Source organism: Panthera tigris, chromosome B1, assembly GCF_018350195.1.
Source record: "Panthera tigris isolate Pti1 chromosome B1, P.tigris_Pti1_mat1.1, whole genome shotgun sequence".
Lineage (NCBI taxonomy): Eukaryota > Metazoa > Chordata > Mammalia > Carnivora > Felidae > Panthera > Panthera tigris.
In genome coordinates this window covers 108,338,726-108,356,400 of record NC_056663.1, presented here as the reverse complement: position 1 = coordinate 108,356,400, position 17,675 = coordinate 108,338,726, and the positions used below count along the sequence as shown (strand labels likewise).

Below are 17,675 nucleotides of genomic sequence, written 5' to 3'. Positions count from 1 at the left end.
TTTTTCTTTTAATGTCCGGAAATGAATTAGCAAATTGCTATAAATTACATAGAGACTGCCAGGATACATAAGTGTATTTAGATAGAGGGGAAATTCACATAAAAGGTAATCTTTCCTGTAGAAAAATGTCCTTTATATAGAACTGTTACTTGAAAGGATTATTTTTTAAAACAATCTTTCTTTGGTATGCTTTGGTCATAATTGGGAACGTAACTGCTGTGATAAAATGATTTAAAGAGACACATACATGCTGATGCACCCAGAAATCAAAAATCTTGGCCCTTCTTCCTGGGATTAACATTAATGTTCAATTAAAAGATAAACAGTGTTGGGGCACCTTGGTAGCTCAGTTGGTTTAGCACCAGCTTCGGCACAGGTCATGGTCTCGCCGTTTGTGGGTTCGAGCCCTGGTTGGGCTCTGTGCTGACAGCTCAAACAGAGCCTGGAGCCTGCATTGGATTCTGTGTCTCCATCTCTCTCTCTCCCCGTCCCCCACTCCTGCTCTGTCTCTCTCTCAAAAAATAAATAAACATCAAAAAAAATTTAAAGGAAGATAAACAATGTTTCATAGATATCTCATCGTGATTATTCGAAGAAGAGAGATCTTTCATTCAATCTTATAGAAGTTTTATTTCAGATTTCTGAAATCTAGTTCTCAGAAAGTATCTAGTTCTCTATTACTGATGGAGTTATGTGCTCTGCAACGGATATATTTTAAATGTATTTCAGTTTCTGTCAGCTTTGCTGTCAGTTCTGTACTTTAAAAAAATTATCTTTTAAAAATAGAGAGGTAATTAGAACAAATATCAGGATACTTTTAAACAGTGATCCTTAGACAAAATATTGGATCATCAAATACTTTGAAAGAAGTCTTTGTAATTGTTTGTTTTGAATGGTAAGGACTATACTTTGTTTTAAGTCTTTTTCTGGTTGTCATTTCAGCGATGAAGTCTTACACTCCGTATTTCGTGCTCCTGTGGAGTGCGGTTGGGATAGCGAAGGCTGCCAAAATCATCATCGTGCCGCCAATTATGTTTGAAAGCCATATGTACATTTTCAAGACACTAGCCTCAGCCTTGCACGAGAGAGGCCACCGTACAGTGTTTCTTCTCTCTGAAGGCAGAGACATCGCGCCATCTAATCATTACAGCCTCCAGCGCTACCCAGGGATTTTTAACAGTACCACCTCGGATGCTTTCCTGCAGTCCAAAATGCGGAATATTTTCTCTGGGAGATTGACAGCAATCGAACTGTTTGACATACTGGATCACTATACTAAGAACTGTGATATGATGGTTGGCAACCGTGCCCTGATTCAGGGTCTAAAAAAGGAAAAGTTTGACCTGCTGCTGGTGGACCCTAATGACATGTGTGGATTTGTGATAGCTCATCTTTTAGGGGTTAAATATGCTGTATTTTCAACTGGCCTTTGGTATCCTGCTGAAGTGGGTGCTCCTGCCCCATTAGCTTACGTCCCGGAGTTTAACTCACTCCTCACAGACCACATGAACTTGCTGCAAAGGATGAAAAATACCGGCGTTTACCTCATTTCCAGATTAGGGGTCAGCTTTCTGGTTCTTCCCAAGTATGAAAGGATAATGCAGAAGTACAACCTGCTGCCGGAGAAGTCCATGTATGACTTGGTCCATGGGTCCAGTCTGTGGATGCTGTGTACAGATGTAGCACTGGAGTTCCCGAGACCCACTCTGCCTAATGTTGTGTATGTAGGAGGAATCCTAACCAAACCGGCCAGCCCACTACCAGAAGTAAGGTTTGCTGAACTCCTTGGTAATCTTTTCTAAATACAGAGGTCAATTTAATCGGTTTTGAGTTTCGGAAGAGATAGGATTGGTTATTGTTGGCTAACCGATGCTGCTCTAAAAAGTAGTTAAGACAGTAGATCCCTACCAGGGTCCCTTCTTTTGTGGATGCCATTCCCCTGGAACACGTTCCTGCTTTGATGGAGCATTTCTACACTGCTGAGGGGCCATTCTATATGGTCAATAGAGTGGCTGGGAAATCTATTTTTGATTAAGTAATAACGATAGTGTGTGAGGAGAATGTAGTTATTAGATAGTTAGCTTTAATGAATGTGAGTTTTTTTGCTTTTAATTAAACAGAGTTCCGTCTGTTCTTTGCCAGAAGCACGATTACAGGTCTCCACATCTAGATTAGGTTCAGTGAACTCAAATAAATAGGAGACCATGTAAATAGAGGTTCTTCTTTCAGCAATCACAACCACAAGAAAGTCCAACAATGAAAACGAGGTAGTAACTTCCATCAAACTAGGGAGCCAACTAATTTTTAGTAAGCAACTATAACTCTTTTAAAGAAATCCTGTTCTGTTGCAATTTCATTTCAAAGATGGAACTGATTGAACTTGAACAAAGCCTGTCTCATATCTAAGTCAGACCTAAATTCTTTTTTCCTGGTTGAGCTGTCAATAAATCCCTTGTGTTCTCTTCTCCATCACAGTGTGTTTTCTTAGGTATCTCAAACTTGCAGGAGCCATGCTCATATATCTGTTGTTGTAGGGTTTCCTAACCCCAGATTGGTTCTCTGTATTTAATCTCAGCATCTGATGTCATTTACCAGGAAGCAATGAGTTGTTCTACGATTTTGTCCTCTACTGAAACTATTTCTACTCTTGAAAATCTGAAAAGAGCCACTCACAACAACTCTGCTAAATTACTCATTTCTAGCTCTCGTCACTACGTATCAAAAAAAATTTGTTAAGGACTTGATGAAGAGCAAATCCAGACATTTTTATATATGCATCAGATAAGGACAATCACTGGGCAGCATTTTCTCATGGAGAAAGAATGTGATTGGAATATACAGCCAGCCTGTAGGCTTTTCTAATCCATTTATTAGAAGTATATTTAATAAATAACACCTTGATATATTTCGTGTAACATGAAAAAAATAGAACTTGCCAGATCTGTGGCCCATACCACCCTAGCATTTCAATCAGATGTCGCCAATGGAGGCTGTGAGGGCACAGTTGTTCTCTCTGCATCAAATATAAAGGATAGGAATTAACCTCAGCTTTTCTCAGCCATTCACAAATTTATCCAAGCCCATTTCGAATCCTTAAGTATTCTCTGCCAGAGTCACTGTGTTATATATTAACTCCTCTTCCTAAAGGTAGCTAAAATCAGATTTAGAAGTAGCTTCTACAAGACTTGATAAGGAAGTCTGTTTTTACTCTGAGTCATTCATAATATTACACAGATGAGCCCTGTTCCCTCCCGGTGTTCATTTTTTTTTTCTCAGCCAGAGCACTGTCCTTCTGCCTGCTCCATTTGGTTTCTGTTTTGGTGCTGTCTCCCTTCGGACTGAAAAAGAAATGCATGATGAAAAGGAATGTTCTGATGAGTCTTCAGTCCCTGTACATCTGTCTTGAGTTGCAGCAACTTGAGCTACATAAGCACAGAATAATATTTTATGTTTTGTTTTCTATCCACTGCCCTTCATTAAGATACATACATAGCATGTGAGAATGTTTCTTTTTTTCCTATAACCCAAGCTTATCTTTTCCCCCATGGGTCCCTCTGCCCGTTAGTTTCACTATTTTATTTTACTTTTAAAGCATCTTTTGAGTGGGTTTGGAGCCTTATATACGATTATTACTCCAAATGTTTTCTGATTTGCATAATTTCTAGGGTGATGCTGGTTTGACCTACTTTGTGGGCTTCCCTGTTCTTTTTTTCTCTTTGGGTGTTTTGTAATGATTCTTTTAAGGATGTGCTTTTTATTTGCAATGGACACTTTGGCTGTGCCAGTTATGGTATGTGCATGTGTTATGTAGATCTAGGTAAATGTATTATTCCCATTGAAAGTGTCTTACTTAGTTCGTAAGTGTGAAGGGCCGTTTTCAGTTCAGTATGCCACTTACAAAGTTTTTCACCAGGGAACATTTTGAAGAATGATGTGTCTTACACTTTCAGATATTTCTTACTCTGGTGAGGTTTTATATGCTTAGGAACACATGTGTTCCTACTGGGATTTCTCTAGTAGACTTCTCTGATATGATAAACTGTACCTCAGGGTTCTACAAGTTAATGAGTTTCTCAAATGCCTGTATTATTTTCAGGTCATAGTTGTGACACTAAAATAATAGGGCCCAGCAAGTGGCCGTTTAGAACACATGATTCACTAATAACAGCTTAATTGTTAACTGCCTTGGTATCTTACATTGGGGATGGATTAGGTGTTCCAGATGTCTGGAAATGATTTGACAGTGGGATTTCATTTCAAAACCTGGGATGAAAGGCTACAGAAAATTTCTAAAAGACACTTTTTAGAAGCTTTCATAATGTTTGAGCCTAGAGAAACTCTAGAGAGCATCTAGTTCAGTTCCATTAATTTAGTTTATTTTTCTCCCCTCAAAATACAGAGAATAGTCCATTCATTTGTCACATAGGAGATTCAGTGAATTTGAGTGTCCCATCCAAGGCCATACAGCTGGTTTGTGGCACAGCCAAGTAAAATGTGGATTATTTTGCTGTGATTAGATATTTTGTCAAGATGCCTACATCTCTTGGTACTCATTTTACTCATTTACACATTTGTAGTGTATACAAAACTGTGCAGAGACGAATATTTCTCGACTATTTGATATCTCAAAGATTGTGAGGACTTAATATGAGAATCAAATTTTAAGTCATGCATACTCTTACTTATGCTTTAGAGATTTAATAGTAGCAATCAGCCCGGTCCAAATGCTTTTGATTACAAGGTGCTTTATTAGCATAGAGTGAAGCAATTGAGTTCCTTGATAATACAATTATTTAACAATGCATGTTAGCTATGTGCCTAACTTGCAGTATTATTTACTACCTGACTCCCTAGAGTATAGGTCCTTAAAATGTGTCAGTGAAGGAGAAGAGGTCCAGATTGGATTATATCTTACTCTATCATTGCAGGGTGGTAGAGAACATGAATACAGATTTTTTAAAAAAAAAGATTTGCCTTGGGCAGGAAAGGGGTGTGGAAATAGATCCCTACTTGATTAGGTCCTTTAAGTATTAAATGTGAATGAACTAATATCTAACAGAGAGTGATTAAAGCTTTTAGCAGTTTTATTAGTGGGAAATAATAATGCCAGTAAGGAATCATACATTTACTTAGAGAGTCTATTAATTTTTAATTTTTTTCAACATTTATTCATTTTTTGAGAGAGACAGAGCATGAGTGGGGGAGGGGCAGAGAGAGAGGGAGACACAGAAGCACAGGCTTCAGGCTCTGAACTGTCAGCACAGAGTCCAACACAGGGCTCGAACCCACGAACCATGAGATCATGACCTGAGCCGAAGTCATATGCTTAACCCACTGAGCCACCTAGGTGCACCCTAGTTTTTAAAATTAACATATTTCAGGTGATAATTTTTAAATGATTTCTCATTGATGAAATGGTCTGACCCTGCCAGGCAGCTGATCTCTGCCACTGTTCTGCTTCTACAGTCCCAAACTGTTTTTGCACTTAATAGATTGTACTTTAAACATTGGTTTTTCACATGGCTTTCTTCGTAACTAGAGTGTGGATGCCTCAAAGGGGGTGGATCCTCTACTTAATTCATCTTTCTCCCCTGAGTACCCAGAAAATGGTAGGCATTCGGTGAATGTTTAAGATTAAATGAACTGCATCAAATAGAAATAGTTGCCAAAAGAAATAGGTTTCAGCTAGTCCAACAATGTTGTTAATAGTATAGGCATTATCTGTTTCTTTCTAATTTATGTCCACATACCATCCCAGCCATTAAGCAACCAAACATTCCAAGCTAAGTTATTTTAATGAATTAGAATTGCTACATAATGTTATTGATATTGACAAAAGATCATTATACATTACTCAGTTGGTGAACTAAATGGCCTCTACTGTGTTCCAAATATGCACGGGAACAGGGTTAGTAGAGCGAATCAGCCCAGCTCTTGCTGTCTTGAAAGATGTTTTGGGGTGGGTAAGGTACTCATTTGGTATGCCTCAGAGGTGCTTTATTGACAGGCGAGGAGTATTAAGGGCATCTTCAATTCACCAGTTGTAGAAACATTTTTAATTTAGGGAAACATAGTTCTGGGGAGAGATACAGATAAGAGATAAGCAGAGATAAGAAAGAGCATGAGACCAAGGACAGGGTCGTGAAATACTCACTGCTTGTCATTTTGTTATTTGCCAGAACTCTCTCACAGAGAAACGTTTTGGGGAAAATGAGATATTGAACAACAGATTCATTAGATTAACCACTTGTGAGCAGATCAGGTTATAAGAAGAAGAATAAAACTGAGAAGCAAAACATTGGCTTTCCATTTTCAGTTTCCATTGATTCACCTGTAAGCCATTCCTTAGTATAGTAGTGGAAAGCTGACTTCCTGAATAATGAATGAAGTGTTTAGGCTGAGAAATGGGACCACAGTTGCTGGTGCTAACAAACTTGATCCAAGATTACAGCAGTTGTGGAAAACTCCGGCCATTTTAATACTGTGTTATATATAAATTATATTATCGTGAAATATAAAGCTACAGATGGGATTATAACCATTGTACCACATTGATTAAAATGCCCACTTAAAAAATTTTTTTTAATGTTTATTTTATTTTTGAGAGAGAGAGAGCATGCAAGGGAGAGGCAGAGAGAGAGGGAGACAGAATCTGAAGCAGGCTTCAGGCTCTGAGCTGTCAGCACAGAGCCCAACGAGGGGCTCGAACTCATGAACCGTGAGATCATGACCTCAGCTGAAGTTGGATGCTTAACCGACTGAGCCACCCAGGCGCCCCTAAAATGCCCACTTTTAAATAAGTATCATTTAATCAAATTATATATCCTTTGTTACAGGTTCCTCATTTTGAATGCCATCACTCACAAATGACTTAGTAAAATGTCTTCATCTATATAGTACTATTGTGCTGTTAGCAGCTGTGCGGGGATCAGAAATTGACAACTGTAATGTTGGAAAGAGACTGAGGTAGTTCCAATGACTAATTCTGAGCTTAAATATTCACTACCACAGGATAGTTGGGCAGAAGTGATAGATTCGCTTTGGGAACTTATTAATGTAAAATGTTGTTGGAGATATTTATTGCAAAAGTTTTATAGGTTGATCATATATTTTGTCTTTATTTTGTGGTAAGAAACCAGATTACCTTGCTCAATGAATCTATCCAGGAAGTATATCAGGCACTGTTAGAACCATCAGTAACTTATTGTTCAGTTTACTGATATGGTAATTTTCTAAGCTGCACTGTAGTTTTAAATAGCTTATCAGTTGCTTCTGTAAGCATTATGGGTTTACAAAGATTTCCTGATATGATACAAGATCCAAATATAATTGAAGGTACAGAGTCTGATAGGATTTTTAAACACCTTCCTTCTTGTGCTATTACATATTTAAGCTTTAGGATGCCCGATAGAATTGTTTATGTAGATATTAATTCAAACACTGGCCGTGTTAAGGGAAATCTTTATAACTGATCATCTTTACAAATGCCAGTTTTCATAATTAAATTGCTGTTGGTACCAAGTTTTTGGTATGATATTCATCTCATTGTAAGCCAAACAGTTCTATTTTTGAAATTAAAATCTCTACTGTCAGTTGAGTTTGCCAGACCTATTCCTGAGTGCAGATTTTGACGGAGAGGATGGAGTGAGCATAAGCTTCTGAAGATTCAGTGTCACTGGAGACAAACTACCTAATTCATACTTTTGTTTATGGAATTTTTTGTACCAACTTTACTGGAGCTTGTGGCAGAAGTAGCAAAGTGGAAAAACATGGGCTTTTTCAGCCAAATGGCCCTGACTTTTAATCTTGGCCTTCACAGGACTCTTGGATGAGCGATTCAGCCTCATTAAAGTGAGGACGGCAGTGCTTACCTCGGAGGGATTGGTGTGCGAGAGCCATGGCAAAGCTGGTGGTGGCGGTTGTTGCATCTATTATTGTTTTAGTAGCTCCTATTAAGTAGCTCCTATTAAGATGAGCTATAATTGCTGAATCGCTATCACTTACTATTTTCCACATGGCAAATAGAATGGTTTCAGGGGCGAAGGGGGGACGTGGAGGAAGTCTCCACATCTTCCCCTCTACTTATTTTAGGGGTTGGCACGTGGTCCTTCTGCTCCTGTCCTGGGGATGTTTATTTCTCTTTCTTTCGTCCTCTTTTCTCATCCTCATTCTCACAGAAATAGGAGGAAAATGACAAGTGAGATAATGCGACATTAGCCCATTTGAGTGTTGTGAGAAATTAGTAGAAGCAGATGGGTACATTTCTCAAGGGTGAGAGAATTAAGGGTGTAGCTTCATGGTACTTGGGAATGCCGGCTTCCTTAGGCTCAATGATACTGTCTGTGGCTTTTCAGACCTTTACATGGAGCAGTTGGGACCCTAACCCCTGTCCTGCTGGCTCTACCCCTGTTCATTTTCCTATGTCTGTGCTTCCCATTCCTAAAAGAGCTTAGGGCAAATAAATGACTGCCTGCCTTCTAACCAGAGACTCTCCCCAGATTCTCCTCCACACTCAGACCCTGTAAACTAGATTATTAGATTGGATAGCCTAGAAACCTAAAAACATAAATAAATTCTAGGTTTTCTTCTAAGATCTAGAATGCAGACTCAGCAACAAACCCCAGTCTTTATCCTGATTTCTTGCAATATCTCTGTATCCTGCCCCAGTTCCTCAGTATTGTTTGGATCAGAATGCCATGACATTCTTGTCAAAACATAGATTGACTGAACAATTAGTAGGTCTGGGATGGGCATACTAATTTCTGACAAATTCCTAGCTGATGCTGATGCTTGCTGGTCTGAGGACTAACCATACTTTGCAGACAAGCTGTGTGATCTATAAATTTTAATTGTATTATGTAATATATTTGGCATGAGAATGGAATTTTTTTTTGTGATCATTATAGGTTTTCTCCCTTCTAGACACTTGTTTTCAGCATAAATTGTGTAATGTGTATGTGTGTATTTCAATATCTAGAAGAGCCCTGGTTTCCGTTATACACATGGGGAGCTTATTATCTTACACCTCTGCATTGTGAAATTAAGATGATGCTATTGAATTATCAACCATTGCTTTAAGACACAGTCCTAAACAGAATGTCCATGTGCAGCCATGTTAATAATAGTTAGTTACGCTTTTCAGAATGAATACCCTCAACTATTTTCCCTATTTCTTCATTCATCTCCACTATATTCTTTTTCTGTTTTTGCAACATTCTGAAAATATTTTATCCCAGGTTAACGTATAGTATTTGATCAAAGCAGGCTATGATTTTATTTTTCTAAGTTTTTCTTTATTTATTTTGAGAGAGAGAGAGAGGGAGTGCACAGGCAGGGTAGGGGCAGAGAGAGAGAATCCCCAGCAGGTTATGCACTGACAGCACAGAGCCTGATGTGGGGCTTGAACTCATGAAGCATGAGATCATGAGCTGAGCCAAACCAAGAGTTGGACGCTTAACTGACTGAGTTCCCCAGGGGCCCCAAAGCAGGCTATGATTTTAAAGTCACATTATGTAAATGCCTGTTTTCTAAAATTCTAAGAAGTTATATGCTGAAATCACGTTTTTTCTTATCTACAGTCTTATATCCAAAATTTAGTAGTGAGCAGAATGCCATATATTTTATGTAGCATTCTATAAATGCCAGCTACCCATTATTGACATACTATAAATAAAAAATATGAGAAAGGATTTATTTTTTAGTGTACAGTCTTTATGTCAGCTTGCTTGCTCAGGAAATATTTTTATGCTATGAGAACCACTTTATTTTTTTAACTTTGAAGGCATCTCTCATAAGTTTGCAAATCCTGAACATGTACTTAAGGAAAATACTGGTTCCTGTCTGATATGCCCAGAGTCAACTTGGGACAGAGGGTTACTTTGTAATGGGTACTTATAGCAAGAAAATTGGATAAACAGCCAAAGAGAAATAGGCACTGAAGTAATGGGACAGAGTTTTTCAGGCACTTCTTAATCCTGAATGTGTTCTAATTCCATCTAGAATCAGAGAGGTATAGAAACTCCTCCTAGCACAGTGCCAAAGAAAGATCATTTCACAAAGCACAGGGGAGAGGCAGCAAGGTGCTCGCAGTGCCTGCGATTTGCCTGTACTCAGCAACAGGAACTGGGTGCCAAAATAAAAATGACACAGCTATGCAGACCAGAACCCTGGGCATTTGTGGAAGAAGGCGTATTCTTTAAACGTTGGACACAAAGCAGTCACAGCCCAAGAGACCCTCCATACAGTCAGAAGCAATGGTGCTACCAAATGAGGCACAGAATGGGCCAGAATGGGAAACACGTACCTCCACCATTTTCCTTTGGCTTTCTGTCAAGATATTTTTTGCAAAGCAGCACTTATTGCTGTTACAGGGGACCACTTTTAGTAGAAGACTCAAAAGTTGTGATTCTACCAATATAATTAGACTGTTAACAGGCATTCGTTATAGAAAGTGCTGTAAGATAAAAGTGCTATGGGATATGAAAGAGAGAGAAGAAAAGAAAGAGGGTCATAGAGAGGCATGTGTTCCTTTTTCCTGAGAAGTTTGCTTCAGAGAAGAGTGCTTATTAAAATGGGCATTTACATATAATTAAGATTATTTCATATGGTAGCTTTTTGACAGGATAGCTTCTTGGGACAATTGTCTTCTGATACAAGAGAGGAAACCTTTATGCTATGTTGAGGATGTTCTTTCCCTTGATTTGCTTCTGCTTTTTAGATCAAAAATTTTCAAATATATGATATAGTAAAGATAAACGTACCAAAGTAAGCCGACCGGATTTTACACTTCTTTGACTATCACAACCACTTAATAAATGTCTGTTAAATTGTTCTATCCCTAATTCGAGTTAGAGAAAAGTTCTTTTAATCTCAGTTGAAAATATTTAATTTATGTAGCGCTTTAAGAAGAGCACTAGGTTCTGGGTTGTTTGGGTGACTCAGTCAGTTGAGCTCGGAGTCTTGATTTCAGCTCAGGTCATGATTCCAGAGTTGTGGTATCGAGCCCTACATCAGGCTCCACACTGAGCTTGGTTCCTACTTAGGATTCTCTCTTTCCCTCTCCCTCAGCCCTCTCCCCTGCTCACATGCATGCTCTCTCTCCAAAATAAAATAAAAATAGAAATAAGAACACTAGGTTCTAAAAAACTGAACATTTTCAGAAAGAGTAATGGAGGAAGCAAAACTCTTTGAGAGCAGAGGTCCTGGCTCATCTTTTATATCCCACCCACTTCCATACCTCGTGCCACAGCACTCTGCATGTATAGGCCTTAATATATTTTTTTTGAATTAATGTAATTTCCAGTTGTAAAAGCCTATGTAATTGCCCAATTTATTTTGCAAAAATGAGATGAAATTATTTTTAAGCTATAGATTTCCAGAGCTTTTATCAGTGCAAAGCTCAAGTGGAGGGACAAATTATTACTAAAACTTTGAAGCTAAATAAATGCCCTGACTACCAGTTCCAGGCCACCATGAGGAGCAGCGAAACCAGCTTGACATTTTCTTTTTCACTGCAAGGTCCTTTGAGAACTTTTTTTGTGTTGGGGGCAGTGAGAAGCTTTTGCATACCACAAAGGGATGGCCGTTCAGAAAAGGAATAGACAGCCATTTTGTTATGCATTCGGTATGTACTTACTGAGAGCCTAAAATGTACCAGGCACTGAACTAGCAATATTAAGTGCAAGTCCCGGTTTCTTTGTTTGTGCCACTTAGAGTCTGATGGGAGAAATGATTAATAAAGATGTAAATAAATTAATAAGATCCATAATTTCAGCACTAAAGTGTTGTGGAGGAAAGCCATCAGGGTGCATTGATGGAGACGAAGAAGTCTTCTCAGGAGATAAAGTAGGGCTTCATGAGAGGTTGGAGCCAGCCACGGGAGGGGAACATTCCTGTCAGTGAACACATCATCCCAAGGTGCATTTTGAAGACCTGAGAAAGTCCAGTGAGGCTGAAGAGCAGGAGGCAAGGGGCTAGGGCAAGGTGGCTCAGGTAAACATCGACAGCTGAGCAGAGATCATCTCACAGAAGCCCTTATACACTGTAAGGGGTTTGGATTTTATTCAGTGAGTTAAAAGTGATTGGATTTTAGAAAGAATTGCTCTGGTTACTTTGTGGGGAAATCTTGTTAGAAGGAGAGAGAGAAGACATGAGGTCCAACTGAGTGAATGTTGCCATAACTCAGGGAAGTGGTGGGCTGGTGAGAAGAGGGATGTTTCCAAGTGTATTTGGGAGGTAGAATTAACTGGTGGAGTTGGGTGAAGGGGATTCTAAGAAAACAGCAGGTTTCCTGCAAGAGTAACCAGTCAAAGGCATTTCGTTAAAGGGAAAGACTGAAGGATGAGCGGGTTTTTGAGAGAAAAGACATCGTTCAGTTTGGACATATTAAATCTGAGAAACCAGGGATCTATGAGCACAAATGTCAGACTGACCTTTGAAGATACGAGCATAGAGCTGAGAGGAAAAGTCAGGGCTGGGTATTCAAATGTGGGGGTCATCTTCCAAGAGACTGGACTAAAGCATTAGGAATAAATGAAATTACTTACAGAGAAGTGTGGAAAGAAAGGAGGACTTTGGTCTGAGCCAACAATACTCAACCATGTACAAGCTTTGTAAAGGAAGACGAGACTTCAAGAACTCCGGGAGGTGAGGAATATCCAGGAAAGAATGGTGTTTTAGAATCCAAGAAATGAGTGTTTCAAGAAGGGAAAGTCCACCAGTTATCACTACTGCTGAATTGGGTGTTTCCACATGTTAGTTGGGGACATATGCAGGGGTCCTATGTCACTGGACAATTTTGGTTGTTTACTGAGTAGATAAGTAGCAACAAAAAACTAAATTTATGCTCTCCTTTAACATTTTCTTATATCTGCTACATCGGTCCAATGGTAAAGTTGAAAGAGTGCTCACTGGGAACCAGGAAATTATATATATTCAAGGTCTCAAGGAGGTTCTCGGGAAGATCACTTTACCTTTCTGGGTCCCCATTTCTTTATCATTAAATTGCGGGCAGGTCAGTGGGCGGGATTGGATTAGTTTTTAAGTTTCCTCCACTTCAGTGATGATATGGAATAAAACATTTTAGGCACCATACATAATTAAAATGTAGATTTATATCCTTAAAACATTTTAATCTCTGGTGTAGTTATGTTGACAGAACTGAAGTCAAGCAGACTTTCTGTGTAGGTATGGTGTAAGTAATAGTTCATGAAGGTGGGGGCTCACAGAGGATGGGCAAGGGATAGCTATAGGAAAGGAATTTTACAATTTATATGTAGCAAAGCTTTGATTTTTCTAGTAAATCATAAGCAATCATTAGAAATAGTATTAAGGTGAGTAGTTTTGGTCTTATAAGAATTTATGATTAAAAATTCAGGGGCGCCTGGGTGGCTTAGTTGGTTAAGCGTCTGACTTGGGCTCAGGTCACAATCTTGTGGTCCCTGAGTTCGAGCCCCACATCGGGCTCTGTGCTGACAGCACAGAGCCTGGAGCCTGTTTCAGATTCTGTGTCTCCCTCTCTCTCTGCCTGTCCCCCGTTCATGCTCTGTCTCTCTCTGTCTCAAAAATAAATAAACGTTAAATTTTTTTTTAATTCACGCCATCATTTGGTTTTATTTTGCACAATACAGAAAATTCATTTTCTTCCAGAGAATATAATTGAATTACTACTTCTATTGAACAAGTTTTATTTTTCTTCTTGAACTGTAATCTCAAAGAGAATTTTAGGACACAAGCCATATATATATACATTGGTTTCTTCTCACTTGAAAAATTCTGGTCTTTCAGCTTTTTATGGTAGATAATTTGTGAATAGATTTTGCAAAATGTGTTTCTTCTGAAAGGCAAAAATTGAAATAAGAAAATGCTTAAGGCCTTTGCAGATTTAATTTCATTTTGGTAAAGTACATACTTAGTTGAATATTATATAGAGAGGTTAAAAGGAGGGATTTTGTCCTCTATGCTGCCAAAGCTTAGGGAGGGCCATAAAAACTTGGCTTAGTCAGAAATACCTATGATTCAGAATAAGCAATCATCTGAGGGACTTAGTACTAACCTGTTTTATATTACTGTGCCTACCAAACAGTGAATTTGGTTTTCTTTTTGCAACTTACAGTTCTTTCATTTAAGCCTTAGGTAATTTGCTTCATAAATAAAACTTCAAATGAGATCTGTTTACAGGATCTTTACCATTTAAAGGGTAGAAATTTATACTGATGCATGTAATTTGGGTCACTTCTGTTATGGAGATAGAAAAATCTCCACTGGTTTTTAGCTATTTATAGATGTTGGATGTTACCAGAAGAAAGTTAGGAAAGAGTGAGGTTATTTATGTGCTAGATTATGTACAACTTTTTTCAGGTGCATACGGAAAAGTTCCTTTTTTTCAAAAAGTATATGGGTTTTCTTTAATAATGTTTCAAAGTAGATAGCTTATCTCTCTAGACTTACTTAGTAATAAGGTCTTTTTTAAAAATTACGATGAGTTAATGGAGATCCATATGTAATGTGTCATATCGTGAGCTCAACCAAGTAAGTTCCTTCAGCTTGGCTTATTTTCTTTTAGTCCAAACAGCTTTTCTACAGAGTTGACAAATACTACATCTCTTAGCTTTATCAACATGTTATATATAACTCCTGTTTATATTTATAACTTTGCTTCTTTCAGCTGAATAAGGCCTCGAAAGTTTTGTATCCAGTATTTGAGTACTTTTGTTTTTCTCTTTTAAAAAGTCAGTATTAGGCACTACTGGTTACTACCAGCTGAAGCCTCACACAGCTGTGTATTTAGCATTTAATCATGCTAAGAATTGCTAATTAGAACATCAAACTGGACAAAGCGTACCCAGTGGAGTTGATACAATACCATTTTTGTTTGAAAACCATAAATAAATAATCTTTGCACATTACTGGTTTCATTAATAAGCATTTGTGTTGAGTACGTAAAGCAGGCAATCTTTAACAAAATGTTTTAACCTGCTAGGAATAATTTAGCAATATCATCCCTTCACCAAATTTCATAATTTCTCTAAAATATGGCCAGCCTTAGTAAAAAATTGCCATAGTTAACATGTGACCTTTTGATTTCTCTTTCTATTCTTCACTTTCTTTATTCGCTCCATTTCAGCAGTGGCCCCCACCGGCCTGGCTGGCCCCAAGCCCCCACCACCCAGAATCTTTCTAAGGCTCTCTTCCCCTCTGCTTTGCTTTCCCCCTAATCGGAACCCTGGGGCCAGCAACACCTCTGTAGCACCTCAGTCAGCCTTAACTGTGGCTCAGACTGCCTTATGTTCCCAAATCCCCATCTCCTATCCTTTTACTAAAACCACCTTGTTTCAGATGCAGTTAGCAGTAGCAAAGATCAAGTTTAAGAAATTTGTTTAGTGCTGTGTTAATGGCTGATAGCAATTTAACGTATTACCTTTCTAGAAGTAGTGAATATTTTATACTGAAATTGGAGGTCTAGTGACAGTAAGACATAAGTCAGAAGAATCAATAGCAGTAGCGTTATTAGTCTGGTTAGTAACAGGCAGAGGTAATGGTTCCCGGGGATGAAGGGCACACTGTGTATCCTTAATATCAGTTCTTAGTGCTCACTCATATGGGTGGTTATACTCTTAATTTTTTTATTTTTTTATTTTTTAAGTTTAATTTTTATTTATTTTGAAAGAGAGAGAGAAGGAGAGAACCAGTGTGGGAGGGTCCGAGAGAGAGAAGAGGACAGAGGATCTGAAGCAGGCTCTGTGCTGACAGCAGAGAGCTGGATACAGAGCTCGAACACATGAACTGTGAGATCATGGCCTGAGCAGAAGTCAGAGACTTAACCAAGAGCCAACCAGGTGCCCCTGGGAGATTATACTCCTAAGGGTTCAAACTTTTTCTAGGGAGGAGGAAATGCAGCATTTTTAGCTTTTTCAGCACTGGATCTCACAGTCATTGTGAGTTCAGAGAGAACAGGAATGTTCCCAGGCCTGACATGGTGGTCATAAAATGTGTGCCTACCGCTCTTGTAGACTGACTTTGCCTTTTTGCTTTGAGGATTAAATGGGCCAGACAAGTAACAATACTACATTGAGAAGCTGAGGTGTGCAGAAAATATTTAAATACACTTTGAGTGTTTAAATGGCACAGATTTTGTTGAAGATGTTTTTTCCTTCAGGAATATGCATTTGGAGAAGTAATAAGGTAATGATCCTCTGAAATTCAGCAGGCGCACACTTCTTAGTGTGGTGTTGCTATTCGTAGCCTTTGTAGACCACCTGTGCTCCACTAATTCATATAGTCAAACCTGTGTCACTGCAGTGGCAGAAGTGTCCTGGGAGTCAGGAGACTGGAGTGTGAGTCCCCTCTCTGCCACTTACTAGCTTCGTCTTCGTGAGGGCTATCCATAAGAATTTCTCAAGTGTAGTTTTCTTAGTCATAAAAGGAGAAGATTTTTGTCTGTATCAAAAATGTTCACTGAAGATCAGTTTAAATAACATTTATAGGTATCTATCAATTATAGAGGATTATATAAAAGCAAAGGATTGTTGAGGCATTATGTAGGAACTATAGGTGATGAATTTTGAGAGATGTATCATTTACCTAAGACGGGCTGCATTTTTAAGAGAACATTTAGTGGAGATCTGAGTTCGGATGCCATTTCTTCTTCTAACTCCAATTACCGACAGGCTCTTTCTGGCAGTCTTACTCATCTGGATGACAACCAAGAGCTAAAAAAACAAGTCAAAAGGACATTTGAGAAGCCAAAATCAATGCCAAAATGTCCAGGAACTAAAGTTCATTTACTTGACTCCCAATGGATACCTTTAGGTCTTCTTGACTCAGAGTTCATTCACTCTTAATTATGTACCTTCAAAACAGCTTGGTTATTTTCTTCTCAAGTCCACTAAAAGAAGAAGATTAAGAGAGAAATAATATTAAAAGAGCAAATAAGTTTTTGAGATAGGCATGCTGAAAACAGTGAAATGTGACAATCTGGTAACTTGAGACCCTTCCAGAATAACTGTAGGAAGATTTTAAGTCATTCATACAGCATAGCCCTCTTGGGCCATTTAGTGTTGTAGACCCTCACGATCTCTCTCTGTTATAGTGACACAAAAATAGAATTGGGTTTGTGTGTTATATATTCTTTGTGTAATCAGGGACAGAAATGCGTGGCGTGCTTTATGAGTATGATACAGTTCACAACAGGCTTCAGGTAGTTGTATCTGTACTGAGGCCAAGGTATCTAGAAATCCTTCATCAAGGTAGGCCAAGTTTATTCATTCACAAAACAAAGAGTTTGGGCCATACTAACCTTTAGAACCATAAACCAAAATATGTAACCTCACATATGCCTTCTACCAGATTAATATTATGTTTTAAAACCCTGCCAGATTTCTTGCAACCAATTTTCCGATAGAATATAAATGATGTAGGTTTAGAATGACATGTGGTACTTGCTTTATTCACGTGAAAACACCAAAATGCTTTTATCATTGTGATCTGACCATAAAATAACACTTAGAAATATTTAGGTCATTTTTCATTTTCTTAACAAATATGCATGGAGCCCTTTCCTAAATCCAGAGACTACATTAGCTCCTGGGACCACAGGGTTTAGCAAAAGCAGTCTTGTGTCCTCAAGGAATTTAAGTCTGGTGGAAAGGATAGATATGAAACTTGTAATCACACTA

The 17,675-nt window shown here is 38.5% G+C and overlaps 1 protein-coding gene across 2 annotated transcripts in view; it reads left to right on the top strand.

Moving 5' to 3' along the window:
* The window catches only part of UGT8 (UDP glycosyltransferase 8), an 86,248-nt gene that overhangs the window by 28,699 nt on the left and 39,874 nt on the right, over window positions 1–17,675 (top strand). For both annotated transcript variants that reach the window (XM_007087623.3, XM_042984011.1), the window contains exon 2: window positions 943–1,766. In XM_007087623.3, the coding sequence (XP_007087685.2) occupies window positions 945–1,766 (822 nt within the window). In that variant the 5' untranslated portion in view covers window positions 943–944. The remainder of the gene's footprint in view (window positions 1–942; window positions 1,767–17,675) is intronic.